This window comes from Pseudopodoces humilis, chromosome 18 (genome assembly GCF_049639895.1).
Source record: "Pseudopodoces humilis isolate 2021_Gansu_Grassland_sample_001 chromosome 18, ASM4963989v1, whole genome shotgun sequence".
NCBI classification, from domain to species: Eukaryota; Metazoa; Chordata; class Aves; order Passeriformes; family Paridae; genus Pseudopodoces; species Pseudopodoces humilis.
Window position 1 is genome coordinate 4,138,562 of NC_142217.1, and position 27,555 is coordinate 4,166,116.

General features: G+C 45.3%; 1 protein-coding gene across 2 annotated transcripts in view; it reads left to right on the plus strand.

The window, feature by feature from the left end:
* The window catches only part of ADCY9 (adenylate cyclase 9), an 86,060-nt gene extending 58,631 nt beyond the window's left edge, over nt 1-27,429 (plus strand). For both annotated transcript variants that reach the window (XM_014252636.2, XM_005522820.3), the window contains 5 exons: nt 2,939-3,147; nt 9,336-9,495; nt 12,402-12,550; nt 15,474-15,515; nt 21,184-27,429. In XM_014252636.2, coding sequence (XP_014108111.2) covers nt 2,939-3,147; nt 9,336-9,495; nt 12,402-12,550; nt 15,474-15,515; nt 21,184-22,372 — 1,749 coding nt within the window. In that variant the 3' untranslated portion in view covers nt 22,373-27,429. The remainder of the gene's footprint in view (nt 1-2,938; nt 3,148-9,335; nt 9,496-12,401; nt 12,551-15,473; nt 15,516-21,183) is intronic.
* The last annotated feature ends 126 nt before the right edge of the window (nt 27,430-27,555 follow it).

The window sequence follows — 27,555 nt, forward strand, 5'->3', positions numbered from 1 at the left end:
AACTCAGGCCATCGTCCCAAGTCCCTCTCCAGCTCTCCTTGAGCCCCTTTTGGCACTGGAAGGGCTGTGAAGTGTCCCAAAATTCTCTCCTCCAGGCTGAACACCCCCAGCATTCCAAGCCTGACATCAGAGCAGAGGAGTTCCAGCCCTTGGAGCATCCTTTGCCATGCCCTGAGTCTAGTCCAGTGTTTGGGCTGGAACTCTGAGGTACACTGATCACTTCTCACCTGTCTTTCCTCCATGTTCAGGTTAATGTTTTAAGTCTTTAGGGTGGCCAGAGAACTATGCTGAGATGGTAAGGACCATCACTTACCAAAGTAAAGGACCAATTGCTGCTTGTCTTCTCATAAAATATTCTAACTTTGAGAATGGTAACTTGGAATTTGATTCTTGTTTAGTCACAGTCTCATGGTTATCCCTGTGGAATCCAAACCTGTGCTGAATTCAAATGTCCTGATTCCATACATGTGCTGCATTCAAGTACAGGCAGCTCAAAACACTGGAATTGTAAGGAGCAGTAAATTGTAAGGAACTCTTCAAGGTTTTCTTCAGGATTCTGCACTGAGTCTAAAAACTCCTTAATTCCCTTGGGGTCTAATAATATCACAGGCTTTCCACAACACTGTGTTTCCCTGCCTGTCTGATAGGAACTAGCAAGATGGTTTAAATTTATCTAGAGTGACATTAGGTGTCAGTTAGAACTGAGGCTGCATTTCCACCAGTAGCTGAAAAATTGCTGCCAAGAAAAAGCAATTGCTCTGCCCTCCTTGTTCCTCCTCCTCCCTGCTCCTTCTAATGGCTCTGGTGCTTCTCAGCCTTCCCTGCTGTGAGCAGTTCATTTACTGGCCTAGCATGAAATATTCATGGTTTGTTTTTCTGTTTGGGGTTCTTTCTCTTTCCATCTCGGGCTCTTTTGTGCTGTGTTGAAGCAGCAGCAGCTCTGGAGAGGTTGGCAAGTGCCAGAGCCAGCAGGAGATAAGCGTCCGGCAGCAGGAAGGGGAATGGGCCCTTCCCTTCCAGCAGCACTGAGCTGTTGATTTGGGTGATCCCTCTGCAGAACTGCACCAGGATAAATTAGGTATGGGTTTCTTTTCTTCTTCTCTGTCCTGCATCTGAGGGCAGCAGGATTTCTGCTCCTGCTGCTTGTTCCTTTCAGTTCTGGGCAATGTTGTCACATTCTCCTTAGCAATATTTGTTTGTTTTCCAATATTTCCAGGTGACACCTAATTACATTTATTTTATTTTACCAAAGGAAAGCCCAGCTGTGTTGCAGTTCAGTCTCTTCACTTTGGTCAGGAGCTCTGTGCTCATCCTGCAGCACTGTAATTTAGTGGTATCTCTGCATAAAGTTCCTGTAGCAACAACAGGGAGAAACTTGCTATGGTATGCAGCCTGCAAAATTTGCAAACTGTACAGAAAATAGTACATCAGGTAGTTTCCAGTGGAAAGAGAAGCAAAGCAGAGGTAGTAAAGCACATACAGATGGACCTATTAATGTGGCTATTTGGGAAATTCCTGGAAAGAGCAGGAATGTGGCCTGTGCATTTTGTTAGTGGCAAGCTAATAATTTGAAAATTACTACCTCCTTGAAAGTGGGAATTTTCACTCTCTAATAGTAACTCCACAGCACTGGGGCAAAAACCTCTTGAAGCTTTAATGTTAGCAGAGTTCTGGTTCAAAACAACAGTGAAATCTTTTAGAGAGTGGAAAGATTTGACAACAGTTGAAGTTCTCTAACGGCCTGACATTCATTGCTGCTGAAAGTGACTTCACTTTCTGAATTCACCCCTGAATTCACCTCTGATTATGCAGAGCCAGCTGCATGCTCAGGTTGTGATCCCTCTCAGGAATTAGCTCTACTTCCCAAGAGCCTTAATCATTTGGAAATGAAGGCACTACTTAACACTGTTGGAGCATCTTTAACTCTGTCACTTGGGGATCCAGTGCTGCTTCCCTTAATTCAATTGATGGGACTTCATGTGTGGATGAACAGGATTCTGCTACCCCATCAGGTTAAAAGGTAATTTTGGCACTGAAGTGATGCTGGCTGGATTTCTTAGGTTGCAGGGAAGTACAAATGAGGAACAAGTTTGTTTCCCAGTATTGCTGAGCACAGAAGTGTTCTGAGGAGCAAAAGAAACTTTCAATCAAACCAGAGCCCTCCAGCTGGGCTCCTTCATGGTGACATTGATAACATAATATCTGGTTTTCTTTGGAACTTGTTTTCTATGGTGTATCTCTTGGGCAGATACAAACACTCCAAGGACTGGGCTCACCTTCATAAGCCAGGATGTGGAGCTCAAAATCTGGTTTTCAGCAGGACTGGCCACGGTAGCACAAAGCACAGCTGCACAAGCACTGGCCAGGATGGGATGGGAGTGTGTGGTCAGGGGTTATGAAGAGCAGAATTTGGTATCCTGGGCTCTGATCAATTTGGATTACACAGGTTTTAATCTGGTCTGAAAGGGAGATGTGGATTCTGCCACAGGAGCTGTGTCTGTGGAGTGGTGTTAGGAGGGTTTTCTTAACCATCAGTGCTAAAAAGGTTATGGTAAAATCTGTTACTATTTTAAATTAAAATAATAGAAGAAAATATCCCATAACTTATCTTCTACTTATTATATTTATGTTTCTTTGCACAGAACAGGCAATTTTAATGTTGTTTTTTTTCTGTGTCATAATAGTGTGTAAAAATCACCCCGGGCCTGGGGGCTGTGTCACCAATACTTCTTTTCAACACAATCTGCTCAGGGAGCTGTGACAGCCATCAGTTCACCTCTTCTGCTTCTTGTTTCCAACCAGTGTTTTCACTGGATTAATGAAGAAAATTTCTTCATTCCTTTATTTGTTAGGAGCTGCTGTTCATCATCCGGTTGAATTCGGCAAAATAGCATTTATTCCTTTTCATCCCTTCCCTCAATCCCTGTGTTCCACACAGGTTATAAGGAATGCTCCAGTGAAGACATTTGCCAGTGCTACCTTCAGCTCACTCCTGGACGTGTTCCTGTCCACCACAGTCTTCCTCATCCTCTCCATTACCTGTTTCCTGAAGCACGGAATGGTCGCGTCCCCTCCGCCACCTGCGGCCGTCGTGGTGTTTGTCATCGCCATCCTGCTGGAAGTGCTGTCCCTTGTCATCTCCATCAGGTAAAGAAAGTGTAACAAAGTCTGCAGATAGCAGGGAGAGCTGCAGTGGTGCCTGGCTCAGGAACATTTTGTTTGACAGCATCCCAGGGACTCGCTTGGAGGGGCTGTAACACTTGGAGAACGGAGTCAGTGCAGCCAAGGCTCGTGGCACAGCTTGTGCAGGGAGAGCTCTGGCTACAGGAATTGCAGCAGAATTATGACTCTGATAGAATGGAAAATGTAATCTGCACCCCATCCATGCCCCTCTAACTGTTCCTCGGGGTGCCACGTGCCACTGTATGTCTTCTCTCCTCACAGGACCATCAGAATTCAAACAGAAGACTTTTATCTGCCTGCAAACAAACCCACCCAAAAAAACGCTTCTTTAAATTCCAAGATAAGAGTACAGAGTTCTGGGGTTAAAACCAACATCATGTATCAGAGCTGCAAAGAGCAGTGCTCCCCTCAAAGAAAGAAAGAAGAGAAATTGCTAAAGGCACATTGTGTCTGTCCAGATTTATTTCTTTTTTTAAAATGGGTTAACATTGAGGTAGTTGATGTTTTCTGTGTCTGACATATAACAGGAGTCCAGTGTTTCCCCAGAAGGGAAGGGACACTGTTTTGTCTCTGCAGAGACAAAAGGGGTGGCACTTGGCAGGGTCGTGCTCAGAGGTGCCAACCCCACACCTGAGCCCTTGTCCTGCCCCTCAGGCTCTGCACTTGGCTGCAGGAGCCTGGTTTTTAACAGCAGCTCCTCATTCCCCCTTTGTGCCCAGGGCTGGGCTGTTCTGGGCTTCCAGGAGCTGCTGTGTAACTCCCCCAGCCCTGGGGTCACTCACACGCTCACGGGGAGCAAAGAGCACTTTGTTCCTGCAGCTCTGCTCTCCTGGGTGTGCTGGGTGATCTACACAGATACCCCGTGTAAGCTGTCATTAACCCAGCTAATCAAGCTGTTAATGAGATGTTTGTTTGTCTGGACTGTGGGAGGGGTTCACTCTGCCCTCCTCATCCCTGCATTTGCTGCATTTCCCTGACACAACAGCAGGATGAGGGTGGTGTGTGCAAATGGGTGTCCTCTCCTGGAATCCTGTAGATCTGTCAGGAATGTGTCAATCAGAATGCTTCTGTAATTATGAGCTGGAAGCAATTTCTGCTGCTGTTTCAAAAGAATCAAGAGATTGCAGTTGGCACTGTTATTTTGACTTTGCAGGATCGAGGTAAAAAATACTGAATTAATGCTTTAGTCACTGAAGGAGGTTTGTACCTTACTGGGCATATAAATGTGTGCAAGTGGATTTACATCAAAGCTGGCATGTGGAGTAGAGAGAAGCCATCTATGAAATACTTTTAAAGATAGCATTTCTTAGCAGGGGTGTTTGGCTGTTGCAATTGAAATAGTTTTTAGAAAGTCTAAAAATTCAGAGAGTTAAAAGCTGTACTGATGGTTGAACTGGTAGAGTTGTCATTCAAAACTGTGTAAATTGTTGCTCCGTCCTCTCTCTTGCATCAAAAATGCATTTTCCCCTTTGCAGAAGTTCCTGCACTCTGGTTTGGGTGGGGCAGAAGTTTTTCAAGCAGTTTAATGTGCCCTGGCTGTTCTTTCAGCTGGTCTGGGTTTGGTGGCTGTGAACTTGTTCAGCTGGGAACAGCTCAACCACCACTTTCCAGAAATGCTGCTTTCTGCTGTCCAGGTGTATTTGGAGAAAATTTGTGTTCACTCACTTTACAGGTGAATTCTTACTTCAGTTTAGTATTTTTCAATTTGTTGTTTTTCCCACTTGTTTTCCCCATAGGACATTGCTTTTGCCTTATTTTGTACATTTATAAAAATTATTGCTATAATCTCAGAAATATTTATAGGTAGATACATAAGGTTTTATTGCAGTCCTGCTCTATAACTGGTGGTTTATGGGTTCCTTAAGGAGAAGGGAAATTGTTGTTTTCAGTCTATATAGTCAAAAGTTGGCAAAGTGATTTTGTCTGTGAGTTTGGCTTCACTGCAGCTCTGTGCTGTCAACCTGACCAGTGATCCCAAGACCCCTCAAATTGTCCTGGTTACCTTGGGAACCAGGAATGGCTGGATGGGGTAAGTGACCACTGCCTTTCCCTCTCCTCTTCTTCTAACCAGCAGAGATGTTTTGAATTTATTTTGTAATAAAATACATTTCTGGGCCACCCTAGTCTCCATAACCTGAGGCACACACTCTGTACAGTTCCTTTGGGCAGGGAGGTGAAAATTATCTTTTTCCTCTTCAAATCCTCTTCCAAGTGAGGACTGCTCCCTCTGATCACTCATTATGCACAGAAACAGTGCAGAACTTCCTGTGCAGAAATGTCATCCCAAATGACAATCACAGAATACCACCGAGATATCTTTGGGGAGGAGACTGGACTACAATGCTGGGCACAATCCCAGAATTTCAGGAAAAAGGATTATTTTAAGACCAGAAAATTCTTGACTAAGTTTCACATTGTATTTTCATTATCATGATGCTAAGCACCCTGCCTTTAAATCAGCTAAATTGTAATTAAACCCAGGACTCAGCCTAGCAAGGGCTCCCTTGGTTCTTGTGGCTCAGCCTTCAGTCCAGCTGTGGGAGGGGAGAGCACAGCACTGGCACAGCCTGGGCAGTGAGAAACAACTTCAAACTCGACCTCTGCAACAGCAAAAGTCCTCATGGAGCAAAGCTTACGAGGGAGAGAGATGTTTTGATTCCTCTGAAGTGTCTGATAATAAATTATTGGAGTACCTATAGATGAGGATCCCACTGTTAGCTCAAGAGCCACTCCAAGATTAATTGTATAAAGCTGCGTGCAAAAATTGGTGCTTCATTGGTGAGCATGTGGAAGATGTCATCTCCTCTGTAAATGTTCTCTGAAGAATGTCCTTCTGCCTGCTTGAAACGTGGCTACTTAGACAAGCTCAGCTGAAGAGTGAGAGGTGCTGAAGTTCTGGTATTTTAAAAAAAATTGTCATTAAATGTACAACAACGTGTGAGATTCCACTTGGGAGTCTGAGGAGAGGCTCTGCAGGAATAGGGGTTAGAGATTCTGCCCAATATTTAGTATAAATATAGAAGTTCTGTTCACTAGATAATTTTGACATCTTGTCCTCGAATAAAACTGCTTATAAATAAGTTTATTTACAAAAAATGTGTTGCTTTTGATAGGGTGCTTCAGGGAAGGCTTGTGGGTGAAGGGTTGAAGGCAGAAGAGCAGGTGTTTAGCCCTGCTCAAGAGAGTGAGAGGTGGGAGCACTTTCAGTTGATTCAGGAATTTAAATGGACCTTTCTAGACAGCAAAAAAGAATTACCTGGATGAAGAGAGCGAGTGCAGTCCAACAGTAGAAGGGAAATTTCGCTGTTGTCTGACCAGAGAAATGCCCTTTTCCTGGTGCTTTGCCTTCCCTGCCTTGCTCTCACATCCCTTCTGTCCTCAGCCAAGACCTGTGGCCAAAACTGGATCTTCCTAAATGGATTCCTCATGACCAGGAGCACAAATTGTTTTCTGCCCCTTGAGCTTAATGAACCAGATCTGTTAACATGACTGATACAGAGTATTGATGCTGGGGAAAACAATGTAGTCTGTTTGCCTTTATTTATTTCTGACATCTGGTATTTAATATCCCACCAAATTGCTGCCGTGCCAAAAGCTTTTGATTTGAACTCTGGGAATTGATTTTAAACTGCCAGTAAATACAGAAATGTTGGTAACAGTCTCCATCAGCCATTAATCATTTATGTCAAAGTTACTAATTTGAACTCCAGCTTGTGTAAACAGCTCAGATGCTTTAGCATTTAAGCCCTGTTGAGCTGCCCACTGACACTGCATTATTTACTGATACTGCCCTGTAGCTATTAAATCTGTCTGCAGCTCTCACTGCTGTCTGGATTTAATGCACCCCTGACTTCCTGTGCTGGGAGCGTTGGATTCACTCTCAAGGAGAATTCTGTAGTTTAATTCCAGAGCACAGAGCCCCACGATAAATCCCATCCCAAAAAAATCAGTGCAAGAGGGTGAAGATTATCAGGGGAAACGTGGCATTGCCCTGGAATTTGCACCTGCCTTTTTGAGACACACAGCTGCCTAAACACAGCGGCGTCCTCGTGGTGGGATTAACCCGGCGGGTTCGCCCGTGGATTTGTTGCTGTAGTTCCAAGAGGAATTTGTCCTGGCATGGAGGCTTGGCAGGGAGGAGGATGCAAAGAGTGGAGTCCCCGTGTGTGGGTTGGGGTGAGAGACACGAGCTGAGCCGGGGTCTGTGCCAGGGAGCCGCGCAGAAGCGCCAGGCGTGGGCACAGGTGGCACCAGGCTGCCTTCACAGGGAGCCCTGGGCCTGGCATTCCTTCCCCTTCCCCTTCCCTTTCCCTTTCCCTTTCCCCTTCCCCTTCCCCTTCCCCTTCTCTCAGCTCAATCCCAATCCCAATTCCAGCCCATTTCTGTTGGACAGCGGGGTTTTATTTTCAGAGATGGGGAGTTGGGTGGTGATTCCAGATGTACTCAGTGCTGGACAATGGGGCTGCCACTGAGCACAGGGGCAGTTCTGACAGTCTGTAACCCTTCAGAAACCCCAGTTCTTACTCTAAAGAGCTTTTTTTTTTAAAATCTTTTTTATCCCGTTTTTAAATTTTTGTGCTTTGCTGGAATTTCTGTTTACCGATGGAATACAGTTAGAATTTTTGGTGTGAATGGAAGTCCATTAAACTCTGGGAACTGGCAAATCTGTGAGCACCCTCTCGTGGACTCCCGATGAATTACAGTGTATTCCATCCCAAATTCCTCTTCTTCCATGAATTTAACACATACAATTAGAGAAGAGTTTTTATGCTTCACAAAATACTTGTGGTTGCAAGTCAAAGAATTCCAGACCAGAGAATTAAAATCTCATTCACAAACAATTTATATTTAAAGGTGTGGAATGAGTGTCAAACTGGTATAAAGAACTTGAAATTCAACATGATTTATCTCAGGCTTTTATGCAATATAAAACCTTGTATTTCAGACAACAGGGTTAAAAATGAGTGCATATCTTTTCTCTTTTTAGAGATACGGGTGATACGGGGTAATTTATGTGATTTTGGAGAATTTCCTATTTAGTGTATGGTTTTTGGGGATTTTTTTTTGGCTGTGAGCATCTCTGTCCAAAAAAAAAAAAAAAGCTGTAATTCTGTACTGTTTGGGCTCTATAGTCCAGAATTACCTGCCCAGCCTGAGTCTGATAACTCCACACATGCCATTAATGGCTCTGGATACAGCTAACTCTGCTACACCACCTTTTTACAGCTTCTTAAAAATAATTAGGCACTTGAACAGCAGTTGCAATTTTTCTCAAGTGACTCACGTTGAGCTTTGAGAAGGAAGTTATCCCAAGGATTTATTTCTGTGGATAAATACTAGTTTTCTGTGCAATGCCCTTGAGCATTGAGCATCCTTTTACCTTCCCTTACTCATTTTAGCAATTAGAGCTGCTCTCATTTGAGAAGCATCTCCGGTAAGCTGCTCTCCAGAGCTCTTCCAGTTGGCTCCTTCAGCTCTTCACAGGTTGGGGCCGTGGTTTTCTCGGCAGCTCGAGGCGAGAGCCGTTCCTCCCCGCGTGGCTGGTGGGATCCAGCTGGGTGTGCGGTGCCAGCTGGCCTCCCGAGGCTCAGCTCCTCCAGCTCAGCTCCTCCAGCTCAGCTCCTCCAGCTCAGCTCCTGCCAGGCTGCCAGCTCACAGCCCACGCTCCCCTTCCCCTTCCCTAATGACAGGGAACGGAGCCTGCCTGCAGACTGGCTGCTTGCAACTGGGAGAACTGGTTTGGGTTGCAGTGTGATGGGTGCTGGAGCTGCCCTGCTCCTCAAACATTCCTGGTGTTATTTTCAGTAACTTTAACTTGTAAAAAGTTTCCTCTCTCCCTGCCTGATTTATTTATGAATGGAGAGGAGTCTTCCCTCTGCTTTAACCTTCCAAGGAAGTGAAGTTTGCCTTTCAATTTGTTTCCTCAAAGCCACCATGCCGAGGCTCTCCCTCCCTTTGCTGCCCCTCCTCACCGGAGCAAACCTGGCAGCCAAGCTGGATTATTCCCTGGAATCACCAGCAGGTGCTGTGGCACCTTTGGTTGCTCCCAGAGCCTAAGTGATGGATTTGAAGCTGTATTATTACAGGTAAATGAGAGGTGCAAGGAGATGTGCTGCCATTAATGCCTGGGTCCCTGCTTTGCTGTGTTCCAGGATGGCGTTCTTCCTGGAGGAGGTGATGACTTGCACCAAGCGTCTCCTGGAGGTGATATCTGGCTGGCTGCCTCGACACTTCTTCGGTGCAATCCTGGTTTCTCTCCCAGCTCTTGCAGTTTTTTCACACTTCACCTCTGATTTTGAAACAAATATACATGTAAGTTGTTGAATTCCGTTCCATAATGTGACGGTTTGGAGCTAGCAAAGCTTGTTGCTTGCCTGCCTTCCTCCACCTCCCTCCTGCTTTACATCTGTTTGATACAGATCCCTTGGAGGGATGGGGCTTTGTGGACGATGGAATTCCTGGTCTGTTATGTAAACACAGTCACAGTGAAAACTCTCAGACAAAAGGAGAGAGGATACCTAGAAATTCTTGCTGCCTGCATACTTTTTTCCTCTTAGACCAAGCACTTCTGCAGGATTTTTTTTTAGATAATGCAAATGGTTTTATCTCAGGATTATCATCCTGGGCTGGATTTGGAGTTTGGAGTCGGAGAAGCTGTATCAGTGAACCTCAACAGTGAGAACAGGATTAGTGAGGGATGTTTTGGCTTTGCAGAGTGAGATAAAGGAACTCAAAGGAGAGAGCTCTTAGTACCTAGAAATGGCCATTGCAGTGGCTGTGGGAATGGTTAAAGGAATGCCTTCTGAAAAGAACTGGGAATAAATTGGCATATTTAACCCAGACACAGAGATTCGTAGGGAATTTGGTGTCTCTGCAATTAAAAGCACTCAGAAGGGGAGAACAAGGGGTTAAACATTCATAGAACCACAGAATGGTTTGGGTTGGAAGGCACCTCTTGTTCCAACCCCCTGCCATGGGTAGCAGTGAGGAGGGGGAAGAACAGTTTAATTTAAAGGCAAACTGTAGCTTAAAATCAAGGCTTAAAAACTGAATAAAATGGCCTCAAGCTGGAGATGAAAGATTGTTTCTCTGCAGGTTTTTTCTTAGGCAGCACAGTGTGCGATCCTTCCTTTCCAGGATCTTCAGGGAATTGTGTTTCACAAAGCTCTTGCTATTTCAGGGCCCTGGGTGTAGGTAATGACCAGATCCTCTTCACTCTTCCTATCACAGCTTATTCCTGGCTACTGAGAAGCGTTTGTTCCATGGGAACGTGTGACCACACATTTTTTGGTCCTTGCTGATTTAAACACGCATCCCGTGGTTATCGCAGTCACAGGAGGGTGTGGTTTACATTCTGTTCCATCCCATGCTTAAGATCATTCTGCAGCTTTTACCTTTTGGAATTTTAGTTAAGAATTTTTAAGCTCTAAATTGATTTGTTTCTTTGTTCAGTCTAATGATCTTTCCCCTGCATGATTATCAGTAAACTAACCATAGGAATGTTTTCCTTAAGAGGAAGGGAGCTGAAAACCTTCAAATCTCTCAAATCTGTCAAATTGATTTTGATGCCATCCCATTCATCACCATCCTTGATCATCTCTCCAAATGTTTCAGATAATATCAGAAGAACCACTTTATGAGTGTGTTCTCAATACAGCAGGTCAGGTTGAGTCGAAACACTTCAGGCAGCAGCACTAAAATGGTGATTTTCATCATCAAACTGAGAATGAACTTTCCTTTCTTTCCTCTTGCAGGTGCTCCAGAGTTGTGGGGCTGTTGGCTCCCTCTCCAAGAGATGTCCCAACTCGGCTTGTGCTCAGTGTTTCCACACTCATGGAGCTCTAGGAAATGGAGTCAATCTATAGAGGGTCAGGTAAGTGTCCTCCTTTACTATGACATGGTTTTGCAAAGTTTTTTTTTATTCATAGCATTTTATACCCTCCCTGGATATAAAATAATTAAAATGAAAATGAACAAAAACAGCCATGAAAAAAAAAACTTTCCAAAGCCATGCATCCATAGTAAAATCCAGCACATCCTGACCCTCTATAGGCTGGCTTCATGCTGGGGCATCACTTGGAGTGAGAACCAGTGCTCTGCCACTTTAGGAGACCTGAAATGGGGGGAAAAAAGTAAGTTAAAGCTATAGGGTTTTTTATGGACACTTCTGAAATTTCTTTTATTCGTTTTTAAGTCATTTAAAACACCAACAATTGTTTGTGGTTTAAAAATGGTGAATTATGTAAGGATTTTTTCCCATACACTGTGTCTGCTCTCAATCACATGCTTGTTTGTTATGCCACAGGACTGCCAGGCTGCAGAGTCTGCGCTTCAGCTGCACAGGACACCTCAAGGGAGAGAGAAAAGGGAGAGAATGATCATTTCATGCTGTAAAACACAGCATAAAGCTAGACCAGAGCTCCTTAATCCAAGTATGGAGTCTCTGGTTTAGCTTGGATGGTCATGAATATTCTTGGGAAACCAAAACTGGCACATCATTGGCACACTTGAGAGTTTTGAGCACTGTAAGGTTGTACCTGGGGAACTGAAGGTGCTCTGGGCAGTGCATCTGTCCTGCACTTCCTTTCCTTTATCCAGGAAAGTTATGGAGAGGCAAAGGTGTTTTGAGATGAGGCATTTGGAACAGAAAATGTCAACTTGTCCTTTTAAATTGCCACAAGTGGTCATGTTACCAGGTGTGAGCTGGCAGTGACTGAAGCTGCCTTTTGGCAGATCTTTCCTTACCTGGATCCAGCTGTTCCAGGGCAGTGTGAGACGTTCTCTGGGAAGTTTTTAAAAGCAGGCAGGTGGGTGACACTGCACTCTGCATTTCCAATGCAATGGAATTTCCATATTCAGTTTAAAGCAGGCAGGATCTAACCTCAGCAGTGGAGAGGGGGTTGCCATGAATTTTCACCTTCTTTTTTTTCCCTTTTTTTGGATGAGGAGAGACACTGAGCTTTTGGCCAAGGTAAGCTGGAGGCTCTGGACATCGCTGAAATAACGAGTGTGTGATAAAAAACTCCATCCAGGGAAAATGGTGACAAACCACCAGTGCTAAAAGCTTTCTTGCTCCTGGAAGGGAAGGTGTCCATCTTCACATGGGATCACTCCCTGTTCCCATCATCCAGGTGGAATTATCCCCCTTTCCCTGCCGGCGTGGCTGTGTGGCAGGGCCCTGGGCAGCTGTTAACCCCCCCTCTCTCTCTCTGTTGCAGTACACCATGTTCATGTGTTGTGCCATTCTCATCACCATTGTGCAGTACTGTAACTTCTGCCAGCTCAGCTCCTGGATGAGATCCCTGCTGGCAACCGTGGTGGGAGCAGTGCTGCTCATCCTGCTCTACGTCTCCTTGTGCCCCACCAGGTGAGCAGGGAAACACAGCTGGGCTTCTCCCCAGGGAAACAAGGGGCTGATGCACAGGATTTTGCTGTCTGCCATGATTTTCTCCAGCATCTCAACTTTAATGATTTTATTTCTTCATTATTTATTTTTTTGAAGGATTTCAGGGGCCCCTCCTCTGTGTGACACTCTGTGCTTCCTGATGTGTGTCTAGGACACAGTTACAGAGCCACAGAATTGCATTTCACCGCTAGTTTGAAAATCTGTTTTATTAAGGAATTTCCCAGGTATTTGGTGGTGCCAGAGAGCCCAACTGCTCCCCAACACCCCTCTGGATTTATTTTTGCCCTTAGGAATCACTTATTCTTCCACCTCCTTCCTCAATGCATTTTCCAGTGTGGAAGGGAGGTGTTTAGGTTTAATGGGATCTAATACCCAGTTCCATTCTCAGTTTCCTACATTTTCAGAGGACTCTGCAGAACAGTATCCAGAGGAATCAAGATAATGCAGTTTCTGTGCAATAACCTTAAATTTTTCCAGTTTTCCTCTGATAAACGATTTTCTGCAAGGAGAATTTGTTTGCAGTATTCTCCTGATGTTTTCTTGCCAAGAGAGTCAAGGGGGGCCCTTCCAGCCTTCTTCTCTTATTGGCAAAATTTTGTAATCAACTTGCATTTCTCAGTGGTTTGAGACCCTCCCTTGGGATGGACTTAGCAAGGTCTTCTCAATCAGTCAGTTCTCTCCTTCAGAGGCCTGCTGAATCATAAGGTGAAAAAAATGAAAAAAAACACCAAACAAACCAAAAAGAGTTTGCAGATCCATATTTTAGTGAGTATTTAGCTTTAATTGCCTCTTTGAGTGTCTTCTGTGGTCTCTTTTAATCTTGATTAAACTTACCTTGAATAAAAAGAGAGAATAAAAGTCACCTCTTACACCTGTTCACATCTATGATTTGAGGTGGCTTTAAGGGTTCAGGGAGAAAGTCTTGGGAAAAAGCTGGAGACAGTTGACAAATAATTTCTAGATCATATTGACTAGAGAAAAACTCCTCTCTTGTCTGTCTGCAAAGGACTTGGACATGGAGGGAAGAGGAATTCTCTCCAGCTTCAGTGCAGAAAATGAGTGTTTGGTTCTGAAGCCTCCCTTGTCTCCTCATGGATTTGTCCTGTTGGGTTCAGGATCCCAGTGATCATCACTTATCCCCCAGCACTGAGTGACTCCCAGTCACAAAGACTTTTTCTCCGTGGCTTTTCCCTTTGTTCCCTGGTGCTTTCACTGGCCAGCCACAGCTTCACTGAGAATCATGGAATCACAGAATCCTTGAGGTTAGAAAAGCCCCGTGAGACCATCGAGTCCAGCTGTTCCCCCAGCACTGCCAAGGCCACCACTGCCCCATGTCCCCAAGTGCCACATCCACAGGACTTTTACATCCCCCCAGGGTGGGGACTCCAGGGCTTTTGATTTTTTTTTCCTTAATATCCATCTAAAGCTCCCCTGGCACCATTTGAGGCTGTTTCCTCTTGTGCTGTCACTTGGTTCCTTGGGAGCAGAGCCCGACCCCCACCAGGCTCCAAACTTAACCCCAGGTTTGGTTTTCCAGGGGAATTAGTGAAGAGCAGACCCTTGATGACATGTCTTCATTTCCTGGTTGCTCTTCCCTAATTGCCCCCAGCAGGAGTTCCTGGAGCTCCTTCCCTTCCCCAGTGCAGCTGTGTCTGCCTGGAGCTCCCTGGGGGTTCCTGCAGAGCCTGGCAGCAGGAGGTGATGGTGGAATTCACTCCTGGACAAGCTCTCAGTGTTGAGACTGTGCAGAAAGAAAGACACAGAACTGGGCATATTCCCTGCATTTCAACTTTATTAAGGGATTGGGAATGGCTCTTCCAAAGCTGAGAGGTGGAGATGTTGCTGTTGTGTCAGGTCTCAGCATCAGCTCTTGCTGAGTGCTAAAGGGGCTCTGTGAATGTTTAGAAACCCCATTATCTTAATAAATGTTACTAATGATGGTGTATTTCCACCTGTGGTGTGAACAGCAGTGACCATTAATGGGCAAGCTTCAGAAATGATGGAATATGTTGTTATTTCATCCCTCAAAAATAAATATTCCAAGTAAGAGAGCTGTTCAACTGCAGGTCTGAAAATGTGATTGATAGAATTGATCCTGAACAAAAGTCACACAGGTACACAGGTTTATTCACTTCAATTTGTTAATAATCATCTTTTTGTTCATCTCTGACTGTGATTCTGATAATATTTTTTGTCACAGTGGCAATTGCTGCCCTGTCTGCACCACAGACTGATCCATTCTGCAGTTTTACTTCCTTTTCCAATTGTAACTAATCCTGAGAGTTTGATACTCTCTTGCTCCTTGATTGCAGCAGAGAAATTGTAATACAAGTAAATATGAAAAATGCTTGAACTATTTATTTTCTCTAATGGCATCTTCAGAAATGGGTTCTGTGTTTGTTGAGGATTTGGGTTGTTTTTTTTTTTTGGTTTTGGGTGGTTTGGGTTTTTGTTTTGTTGTTTTTGGTTTTGGGGTATTTTTTGTTTTGGTTTTTGTTTGGAGATGTTGGGGTTTGTCTCTTTGTGTTTTGTTTTTAAAATCTTTGTGCTGTGTGCTTACATAAGGTGAAAGCATAATGGAGCCTTAAGAGTTCTGGGATTGCTTTTCCCTATTTTCCAGGTAAGATGGGATTGTTTTAACAATTACTTGTTCCAGGCATCACAAAATTCCAGTTTGCCTTTACAGGGATTTGCATTTCTGGCTGCTTCCTTCTTCCAAGCAGATAAGTCATGTTCAGACAGAGTTTGTGTGCAGTTGATCAGGTCTGCAGTGCAGTTATTGGTCTGTGCAATAGAGAAGTTGAAAATTCTGTCTGGAATGATGCAGGAAAGTTTGTTTATTGCTTTAACTTTCCCTCTGAAATCAGTGCTTTTTTCATTTCAGCTCCTTGGAAGCTCCTCATCTAGATTTGGCACAGAACTTTAGGTAAGCTTTATATAAAATTACCATCTTTATATTTAGGGATAGAAACATTTTCAGTGAATTACATGTAGCAAAACTTTGCATCCACAGTAATAACTTGGGAATTCAGCAAATTGGTTCAGGAAGTTGTATTTAAGCTCCTCATGTAATTTCCTTTACAGATGATTTGGGTATGACCAAAACCCATCAGGGCTGGTGCTGCAGTCACAGAGTTGTGTAATGATATTTTCTCCTTAAATTTGATTTCAAGGAAGTAGAACTATGGAGGAGCTATTTAAAACAGCATCTGTTTTTCCAGTAGCAGCAGTTTTTAGAGCATTATCTGTCTACCACGAGCTGTTTCTTTGATTTCCTTGGCTGATTTGCACCATTCAGAAGCAGTGTGAGCTGGATGCTCTCACAGCTGGGCAGGTGAGAATTCCCAGGTGGAGAGGAGCTTCCTCTGGAAAAGCTGGATGTGCAGCCAGCTGCCTTCCCAGGATGGGATGTGACAGTCTGGGCCTGGCTGTCACCTTGCCTGGCCAGAGCAGGGAGTCATAAAACTCAGAGCAAAGGAAATTTCAGCCTCCAGTCTTTCAAAACAAACAAAAATCCTTTCCTGGGTTATTAATGACCCCTTAAAATGCACATGTTAAAGATTCACTCTGGTGATTTCAGTGTTGAGTTTCTCATGGGTTTACTGCAAGTTTTTGCAATACTATTTTGAAGTGTTTTTAGTGGTATTAGACAAGTCTGTGTTTGCTCATTGCAGATTTGGGGACAATATTTGGGCCACGTTGGGTTTGATGGAACTGTGGATGTGTAACTTCAGTAATGCATCTAAAATGGATTTTCAGGAGCATGTTGCTTGTCCTGGGAGGATGTGTCAAAACAAAATTCCTTTTTAATAGCTCTCATCTCCACAGGTGCTGTGGTAATTCAGAAGACACTTGGGGTTTAGTACAGAGACAGGGGTTCTTTGGGGATTTCTTCACCAAGGACTAAGCAGTGTTGGGGTTTGGGGGGCTCTGGCTTTTCTCACATGGGTTTTCCTTTTTCCTGGTTTTGATTAATGAAAGTTCATTTTTGTAACAGAATTCCAGTTCATTGAATCCAGAATGGAAATTTAAAGCCAGAAGAATGAAGGGGGCATCTTTTTTTTTTATTTATTTATTTTTTTAACATTAGTGTGGTGATCACTCCAGTGGTGTCTTAGGATCAGCCTTAGTTTGGATCCTTATTTTCATTTGTGAAGCTTTTGTGCTGCTCAGAATTACAAACCTCTTCCTCAGCAGGTTCTTGGCCAGCTGCTAATCACTGATCAATAATTCATCCTGCCTTAAATTGTTGACAACTGGCTCTTCCCCTCAGTGACATAAATCTGTGAAAAGATCACCTGTCAAGCATTGTTTTCCTGCAGATATTTTTTTTCCATAAATATGTAACTTCTAACTCATGACAGGTGAAGATGAGAGTTGCTGAGGTCCAAACCATGGAGGTGTCTCTTGTGAGCAGCTGTGGAGTGAGGCTTTGCCTCCTTTACAAGGCTTGCCTTGTGATCTAAAGGCCAAGTAAAGCAGTGACCAAAATATGTCACCAATTAAACATTCCTAAACTTCATTTTCCACTTTTATTGTGATGGTGTCTGTGCTTGTTCAGCTGAGGAAAGACACGTGCTAATTCTGCTCAGCACTGCCCCTCAGTCCAGCTCCCCTGGCCTGACCCTGCCCAAACTTGTACATTAACAAGTATTGGAAGTTAAAAGAGAGAACTGGGAGTTAATCCTATTCTCTTTCTGCCATTAAACAGATTTTGGCTTCTTTTTTTTTATGCTGTATATTATTGTATACCACATTTCTAGAGTACAGAATGAACCCTTTTTTCTGGTAATGGATTAATAAAAGGTGAAACTCTCTTAGCCTAACAAAAATTTTTGCTACACCTTTCTGCCAGATTTAAATAAATTAGGTTCCTTGCTTACCCCACTCAGCACTAAAGTTTTACTGTGTTCTAAGAGAGCTAGGTAAGCTTGTGTGTTGCCTATAATGAGGTTGTTGCCTTTCCTTGATCAAGAATAGAGATAATATTAATGTTGCCTGGGAAGAGAGACAGTAATGGTAATGAAGCCTTAGCACAGAGTTCATCTCTGGACTGTCTGTAAATAAAAATGTGGAGTTTGCCTTGTTTTCCAGGCAGCCCAGTTCTTCAACCCAAAGAATACAACCATGAACTTTGTCTTTTAAGCAGAAAATATTTCTCATTGTCATTCCTTCCTCACCTCAGAGCAGGTGGGATGTGCCACTTTCCAGTGTGGCTGCTCAAGGGGGAACAGCAGTCGGCCACAGAGTGGAGACTGAAGTCACCTCCTTGTAGGGAAGGATTTATAGGCATCCACTGCCCGTTCTTCATGGAAAGCAGCAGCTTGAACCCCTTTTCCACACCTTTCCTCTCTTGCATTCTTCTCTCAGATTCAGCAGGCAGAGGCATCCTCTTTCAATATAGCAAGATACCCAAATCCAAACAGGGGTTACTGGCTCAGAAGCAAACTGGCTTTCCAGCAAGCTCTGTAAGTGGAAAGCCATTATCTTTATGATTTGTGATCAAGCCAAAGGAGATTCTATCTCTGGAGTCTCACTTGTTCCATGTTCACAGCCTGGATGGAGGTGCCAAGTTAATAGTGAGGGGGCTGTGCCAGGCAGCATTTCACCAGTTAAAGAAACATTGTCAGCTCAAGATTTCAATTTGAATGATTTTTAAAATCAGTTTTCTGCTGCAGCACCTCATAAAAAGTAGAATTGAGAAAGATTGGGCAGGGGGGTCAATCCTTTCTGCTGGAGGTGTACGGGAGTTTTCCTTCTTTTCATTCCAAAAGGTGACTCCAGGTCATGGCTGCTGCCTGGGAGAGGTGATTTACAGCCCTGTGGGTCCTGTATCCTGGTCACTGCAACATCCCCAGGCTGCATTTCCAAGTGAGGGCCATCTCCTTTGGGCTGGAATCAGGGCTTTCCATACTGACACACAGAGGGATAAAAACCCCTGCTCTGGGGAAGCCACTGCAGGTTCTTTTTGGGATCCCAGCCCATTCTCCATTTGTGGAAGGAGGTCAGTGCACAGGGAGTGCAGATCTCAGGGCCGGAGCCCACGTGGCCAACGAGGCCAGGCCAGGCTGAGCAGATCACGGAGAGCTCCGAGGTGCCAGCGCTGCAGGAGTGGGGAGTGGGAGGCAGCAGCTCCATCCCTGAAGGCAGATCCTGCCTTCCACTTCCTGATGAACATTTGTGGTGCTCACCTCATTTACTGGAGAGGACTTAAAGTACTTTGAGGAGTGTTTTGTACAGCAAACTGTAAATAAAAAGCCTTTAATGACTTAAATCTCTGTGGCAGGAATGTCTGATATTAGAGGGGATTATCTGGATAAAACTTGTACTCTCAGAGCAGTAACAGAGTCATTGCTCTGATCCTTTCACAGATCTCTGCCTACAAGATGTGTGAAATAATGAACTCAGATTCAGAGAAGGACCTAGAACCTGAATTGTGCTCCTTAATCCAGATTCCTTCCTCACTTTTCCCCCACCTCGTCTTACTTCCCAAGATCTTTTCTCTTACCTACCATCCCCTCATTTTGTTTTATAAGCCCATCAAGCAGGGGAGACCATTTTGTCACCTCCAAAATAGGTAGCAAGGATTGTATTTCAGGAATTGTTCCCTTCTAGTCATTAATTATGGAATCCTTTAGGCTGAAAAAGACCTCCAAGATCAGAGGATCAGAGACTATTCTGAGTTGACAGGGACCAACGAGGATCATCAAGTCCAACCATTAACCCAGACAAGGCCACCACTAAACCGTGTCTTTGTCTCTGATTTGTCTTTCAAGGGAGGATATAAACAGGTTCATCACAGAGGTTCTGTTGAGAATCAGGGAGGGAGGGGGGTCTTGGTACAGCAATTACAGGGACCTCATGGTGGGACCCTACTTTGAGTTGGGACATCTCCTGCTTTCATGGTCCCCTTATGAAGAGGGAATAAAATGAATACACCTTTACTTCTCCTGAGAGAAGTATATTTATGGTAGAAAACAAAAGAAGTCATTTCCAATGTAGTCTGTCCTATCTTTCGTCTGCAATTCAACCTGCACACTCTGTATTGTAAATATTTCACTCGCCATTCTTTCCCCATAGGATTTCTGTAAAAAGTGAATGGATACAAAGACTGGCACAGAGAAATGGTTTTGGATACGAGGCTCGTTCATCTGTCTCACAGCTGTGCTGTGGTTTTGTTTCATCACACTTTTCTGTCAGTCAAGTATTTGAGAATGAAAGAAGAAGAAACTGTGCTTGTAATAAAGTTCAGTTCTAAAATATATCCAGAGTGAAAGCCTGTCCCCCATGGGCATGAAGCAACAAAATTAACTCAGCCATTTTTTCATATGTTACAGTAACAAATTCAAACTTCTCTCCTGGAGCTGTTGCTCCAGTTGTGCTGAGTTTTAATCCCTTCCTGCCTTCCCAGAGAAATGCAGGCAGGTGCTGAGTATGGATTCCTTTCTGGCTCTTCAAGAGAAAGGTTGATGTGATGCTTTCCTTTTTCAGACCATCTCTTAACTTAAAAAACTTAAGCGTGTGTCTGCTCATATCAAATCTCAAGCTTTGCCATAATTTTATCCAAAAAATGCAGTTGGATCCCTGCATACATGACTGTGTGCCAAGCTTCTGGGATTGCATAGGTGGGGCCTTCTCAGATTCAATTTGTGTCTTTGAATCTCTGCAGAAAGTTGAGATTGGAGAGTGCAGATGTCTCCTCGTTCAGGGTGGTTTGGCACTGGCAGATGCTCCATCAGCGCCTCATAATCTGCACAGGCAGGCAGTGAACTGTCGAAAGGATCTGAAATATTGCTCCCAATCTATGGCAGACAGGAATTTTTGATTATTTTATGTAATCTTGGCACTTGGAGAAACTTTCTGTCTCTGCCATGAAGAGCTGAAGTGGTTTTATCATAGAAAAGATCTCCAAGAGAGGAAGATGCTCCCCACTTTCATGCAGTTCATAACCACAGACTGGGTGGGGTCACAAGGACCTTAAAGCTGATCCAGTTCCAGCCCCCTGCCACAGGGGTTCTCCATGACGTGTCTTTTACAGGGTTATCTCCTCCCAAACCCTTTGTGTGCAGCATTAAAGGCACATGGCAAAGGTCCTTGGTGAGGACACAAGGGAAAGGCACAGGACTGTAAAAGCAGCTGGTTCTGAATACTGGAGGTAATAAAAAATACAAAACAAGATAAATTCCACAAAACTCATACAGATATTCAGTGCACTCAGATACCTAAACACACACACAGGTACATAAAAATACTAAAAGCAGTGCTTTTAGTTATATATTAATATATATAATATGATATATTTAGATATAATGATAACTGCTTCCTTGGTGAAGTCCTTAAAACAGGATTGGGCTGTGCCACTGAACATGATGATAAAGAAATACTCAGTGGGTTTAAGGGAGTACTCAGTGAGATTAAGAATTAAATTGATTCTTTGGAGTTTTCTTAACAGCAGATGAAGTTCTCAATGTGTATTTTACAATTTAGTGTGTAACTGTACTTCCCACACTTCCTTTTCCAGCAGAGGATTTCTAACTGTGGGGATGGCAGTGCCCTAACCTAAAATGCACCTGTGTGCTCTCCCCTTTGTGCAGCTCCAGAAAGAGCCCGTGCAACAGCTCGGTGCCGAGCGACGCGAAGCGTCCGGCGGAGCTGATCGGCCAGGAGGTGGTTCTGGTGTCCTTCCTGCTGCTCCTGCTCGTCTGGTTCCTGAACCGCGAGTTCGAGGTCAGTTACCGGCTGCACTACCACGGGGACGTGGAGGCCGACCTGCACCGCACCAAGATCCAGAGCATGAGGGATCAGGCTGACTGGCTGCTGAGGAATATCATCCCCTACCACGTGGCCGAGCAGCTGAAGGTGTCCCAGAGCTATTCCAAAAACCACGACAGCGGCGGGGTGATCTTTGCCAGCATCGTGAACTTCAGCGAGTTCTACGAGGAGAACTACGAGGGTGGCAAGGAGTGTTACCGAGTCCTGAACGAGCTCATCGGGGACTTTGACGAGCTGCTGAGCAAACCCCACTACAGCAGCATCGAGAAGATCAAAACCATCGGGGCCACCTACATGGCGGCGTCGGGGCTGAACACCTCGCAGTGCCAGGACAGCAGCCATCCCCACGGGCACCTGCAGACCCTTTTTGAATTTGCCAAAGAAATGATGCGGGTGGTGGATGACTTCAACAACAACATGCTGTGGTTTAACTTTAAACTCCGGATCGGCTTTAACCACGGCCCCCTCACGGCCGGGGTCATCGGCACCACCAAGCTGTTGTATGACATTTGGGGGGACACTGTGAACATCGCGAGCAGGATGGACACCACCGGCGTCGAGTGCCGCATCCAGGTGAGTGAGGAGAGCTACCGCATCCTCAACAAGATGGGGTATGACTTTGACTACAGGGGGACGGTCAATGTGAAGGGGAAGGGTCAGATGAAGACCTACCTTTACCCCAAGTGCATGGACAACGGGATCGTGCCGCATCACCAGTTGTCCATATCTCCAGACATTCGGGTTCAAGTGGATGGCAGCATTGGGCGGTCTCCGACGGATGAGATTGCCAACCTGGTGCCTTCTGTACAGAATTCTGATAAGATTGCCCATGGCACAGATAACTCAGAGGCCAAGGACATCCTTCCTTCCGCCAAGAAGCTCCAGAAAGACGCGGCGAAGGCAGAGGAGAGGTGCAGGTTTGGCAAAGCCGTGGAGAAGGATGACTGTGAGGAAGCAGGGACTGAGGAGGTCAATGAACTGACAAAGCTAAATATCTCTAAGAGTGTATGATGAACTGTCAGAGTTGCATGAAGTGCTCTGTCCATAGAAACACACAGACTTTTGCAATTGGCAGTTTTCTTTTTCAAGAGAGACCTTCTCCACACCTGGGTTGTACGTTTGTGTTCATTTCGGCACCTGGGGCTGTGTGGATCATGGCTCTTCAGGGCTTGTTTTCATCCATCTCTCTCCTCCATGCCCCAAATCACATCCCAAGCTCCCCAGCTCCCTGTGCAACCATCTTACAGCTGAGTAGAGGATATTAAGTGCCTTCAGATATACTCCATTGGACTCCCTGTCAAGGTACAGAGGCCCCAAGTGAAATCATAGCTTTGGGTATTTATCTAATTTTAAAGAAAAGAGAAGCTGTGGTTATATCATTTTTATTGTTGTTTCTCACAAAACACTTTTTTTGGCTAATGCAACTCCTTGGGTTTTTTATATCTCTCGGAACAATGTTTTACTGTTATCAGACCTTTTGTATGTAACACACAGACATGTGCATGTATCTACCATATGAGACTGCTATAAAGTGCCAGTAAAGCACCACAAGAATGTCTGGGCGAGGGGTGACACACTTTGGGTCGGGCTGGAGGGCGAGTTGTGCCGTGGCTCAGCCTTTAGTTAGGGCAGGAGGAACAGCTGCTGTCGTTCTGTTCTCCTTTCCCGATGCTTTCTGCAGCCTCCATGTGCCATCGTGTGCTTTGGATACACTTCTTTTCCATATAGCCAATGAGTTACTGATCCGTGGGGATGGAAGGAGGGTTGGGACAGTGCCAGCTCTGGGGACAGGTTTCCAGAAGCAGAGGAGAGACCACGGGAGTGCTGCAGTTCAGGGCTCCCGGCTCCGTACGCGGCTCAGTGGGTGAAGGTAGGTGACATCAGTGTCTCTAAGCTGACTGGAGAGAGAGAAAGAGAGAAGCAAAATAAATGTTTTGGGAATGCCTTTATTTATTTATTTATTTTATTCCTGTTTGGTTTTTTCAAGGGGTTTTTCTTATTTCATTTGGGAATTTTTGCACGCGGAAGGGACCGGGAGAGTTGAATTGTTCGTGGGTTTAACAGGAGTAATAAGACAATGTTTGAGCCTCTTTGAACTACCAACCACTGTGAGGATGTTACCTTAGGCAATATTTGTTTCCAAGCTGGCCACACTTTGGAAGCCACCAAACACAGCTGAGTATCCCAGCTTCCCTCCTGACTGAACCAATGGTGCTGCACAACATTTTTCAGGATTTTTACACACACACACACACACACACACACACTGTGCTTTTGCAGCAGGGAAAAGAACAGAGTGCTCCCTTCCTGCTGCTGAAAGCAGGAATAGGGAGAAGAGTCCTTGTAGTGAGCTGAGAAGCACAATCATTTCCCAGTCCTGCGGACAGCTCCGTGCAGGTCCCTGGGAGCAGAGGCCTGTGGGAGCCCAGGAGCTGAACTGTGGGATTGGGGGCTTAGGCTGTGCCTGTCTGCCCTCTGCATGCTTCCACCACCTCCCTCTCTGGCATTTGATGCTCTGCTGGGGATCATATTGACCATTCAACTATTCAACTCCCTCTGATACCAAATAAAGTGAAAGGGTTTTTATTCCCAAACAAGTTGGTCAGCCAGGGAAGAGCTGGGGAGGGGTGGTGCTGCACTGGCTGTGTGATGCTGGGGGCTCTTTCCATCTGAACTCGAGTCAGAGTGTATTGATTCTTCCTCCTATCCCCATGTGATTTTGGGGTCTGAGTAATAAATAAATCTGTTGTGGGGTTCCTGTTCAGCTGGTGGAGATCCATCTCCACTCCACAGTCAGCATGGAGCCTGTGAAGCTTTTATCAGATGTGAGTGTGTGGGATTTCTGGATCTCAGTTAAACAGAACTCTGCACACAGGCCCTGCAAAGCTGTTGATTATGCAGGTAGTATCCCATTTGATAGAAAAGCTGTTCAGAATTCATCTTCTTCGCTCAGTCTGCCAGCACACAACAAACCAGGGAATCCTCACCCCCAAATCCCTGTGCCACAAATGTTGTTGCCTGTTTGGAGGCAGTTCCCAATGAGCAACAATGTGAGGTGGTTTTGAGGGCACAGTTTTCCAGCAGCTTCCTTCTCCCTAGGTTACACTTCCCTCCTCCCCATTGTGGGTTGCACTTCCAACTTTCAGGTAGTAATTCTGCAAATACCTCTTGCATCTGAAGAATGTATTCCTGAAACCATTGTTAGGGTTCTTGCTTCAGTTAAGGTGTGTCAATATTCCTTTTCCTACAGTCAGGGAGCTAATGTGATCCAGAATTGTTTACATGCCTTCTAGTGTTATGTTATTGTCTCAGAGTCGTTCCAGCCTTTCTCCCTGTCACTTCTTTCTCCCAGTTTTATAGACTCTGCCTCTCCCTGCTCAGCTGTGTGCAAGGGCAGAGCTCAGTCAGGACACACCAGCTCCTTGAGACGCTGCACAATAACCAAACCTCCACCAGCCCCAGCCCTGCACCCAGGAGAGGTTGGCAGAGGGTGGTTAAACCCGAAAGGAAAAGGTGCTGCTGGACCCAAAGCACCTTCCTCTTCATTGTCCAAGCACTTCAGGATGCAAAATCCTTCTTTAGCCTATAAAGTACATAAGGCTCCTGTGCTGCTGTGGTGTGGGGCTCTGGGAGTTTCATTGGCACTAAACAAATAAAGGCACTGAGGACAGCAGCGCTGGTGGGCACTGAAATCAAGGGCTGTTGTCTGTACTGGGAACTGCCAGTGATGGTACTCTGCCTTAACTGGATTGGGAAAAGGCTCCTGATGAGTGACCAGTTTGCTCATTGCCAGGACAGCAGCAAGAATCCCACAGCTGGAGCTGCCAGGGGTTAAATCTCTTCAGTGTAATAACCAAACCAAGAAATTCAGTTCTCAATGGATGGTTTGGAGGGGGAGATACCTGTTTGTGTGGTAAACCAGTGTGAGCTGAACCTTCACACCTCCCCTTACGCTTTTGAAGATTTATCCTGACACAGAAATGACTCTGGAGGCGTTTCTAGCAGGGTTGTGTGGCTCTGCTGCAGAATTCCTGACACGTGTGCTGGTGGGAGGCCACAGGCAAAGTTCACTCCATTAAAATGCTTGTGCTGTGTGTGCTGATGGTGCCAGCAGTGCTGTCAGTGAACATGGGGGGGTGGCTGGGTCCCCCAGGATTTATTCAGCAAGGACAATCTGTGTGTGGCTGTGCTTCCAGTCTTTAGGGTGGTTTAATGACACTGATTTAAGATGGTTCAGAGAAGGGGCTGGGGAGATTGCTGAGTGTTCATGAGCCCTGTGTTGCTTTCTGCCACTTGCAGCACCTGCTCTGAAGTGCAGAGTGACAAGCAGTGCACAGAGTATTGTGGGCACTGAGGTCTTAATCTGCTGCTAACACACCAAAATGCTTTTTCCTCCCTGCTGCTCCTGGGAGAGATTTCTCAGTGAGAACCAGGTAAACGGCATTCCTATGGATTAACTTCCAGCATTAGGATTTTGAGGATGGATTTGCCTCTTACTTCCCAGGATTTGGGGCCATTTCCCTTTGCTGGAGGTGACGTGAGCCCTGTGAGCAGAGTGAGACAGTGCCACGGTCTGGCTGCAGCTTCTGCTGTGTCCCAGGAGTGACAAAATGAGGGGAGGAAAGGGTGGATACCCCAAGGGCTTTACACAAAACATAAGTATTTGGATACTCTTCCTTTAGGGCTAAAACACAGAAGGTGCCCAGAGCAAAACTGAAGGGAGCTCCCCATTGTTATAGCAGCTTTAGCTAAAAAGGAGTTTATTCCTCAGTAAAAGGCCAAGTTTTTAGGGTTTCTGGCATTTTAAAATCACTAACTCTGACCTGTTTCTAAAACTTTAATTCTGAATGCAGCAAAAGGTGTCGCAAGGGAGCAGTTAATTCATGTCACAACATCTCAAGAGGCTGAGGGTGCCTGAGGTTGGCTGTAATGCCTTTGGCTGTTTAAATCTGCACCTTAGCTTGGGGGGAGGGGTTCTGCCAAATTTTAAGACCCTGTTTTCTCCCTTCTTCCCTGCTGTGGTCTCCATCTGGATGTTTGCTCCATCTGGATGGGACACACAGGTGGCTGTTGCCTCCTTGCTCCTCACCTTTGGGAACCTGTGTCTTCCTCATTGCACGGCAGCACCTGGGCTGAGGTCACGGCTCCGGGTGCTGCTGCTGGTGCCTCCCTGTTCCTGAGGAAAGAGGAGATTGTGTTTGCTTTGATGTCTTGGTCCATTTTGCCTGGTCACAGCTGCAGCTTCCTCCTCGTGGTGGTGACAGAAGATACAGAAGAAACACATCCCTGCAGTTAAATTCAAGAATTAAATTTAAAAATGCAGTTGTTGTTTATTGATGTGATTTTTCCAGTTGCCGGAAATGCCAGAGGGGTGGTTTGACTGTGAGTACAGAATGATTTGCATGTGGGAACAGCCAAGGTGGAGGTGCAGGGATGACCCAGTGCCTAGGCACTGCCATCTCAGTGCCCAGGCAGCTGTGAAAAGCCAGCTGAAGTCTCAGAGAAATGCTGAGACTTGTCTGGCTGCTTGTGGAACATCAGTTTGGGCAGCAAAGTCATTTGCTCCAATGCTTTTCTCCTTTCATGTTCTCTCTGCAGGATTTAGCAGTCCTTGGTTTGTTTCCTGGGGTAAAACTTGCATCGCTCTTTGCTGTTGCTGAGACAACTGTGCAGGCAGTGGCAGTGGGATTCTGCAAAATCCTATCAAAAAGCTGGAATTGGTAACCATTACTCACCAATTCCTGCAGGCCCTGGAGTGGTCTGAGTGCTGCCATGCTCTGAAGGTGTCTTAGGTCAGAGCTGTAGGTGGGACACAGTCCCAAAGTCCAAAGTCCTGCTTTGGATCCATATGGTAATGTGCTTCCAGGTGTGGAATCAGGGAGACAAAGAGAAGGGAATGTGGAATAAGCTGCTGGATGTTGCAAGGGCTGATCTGTATGTCCAGGACTGCAGGAGAGGAAGGTGTCTCAGGTGTGAAGCAGAGTCTTGGCTTCCCAAGCTGTTCTTGTTTTCTGGGAACCAGAAACCCTTAAAATGGGCTGATTTTATTAAAATGTGCATTAACACCACCCTCTGAACTCTGTCCAGGGAGTTTTATTGGTGAAAGTCAGACAGCAGGAGCTTATTGCCTATGTCTTATTTAAAGAGTTCATTTAAAAATCAAATATCAGGCTCTGTAGAGGTTGAAGGAGGAC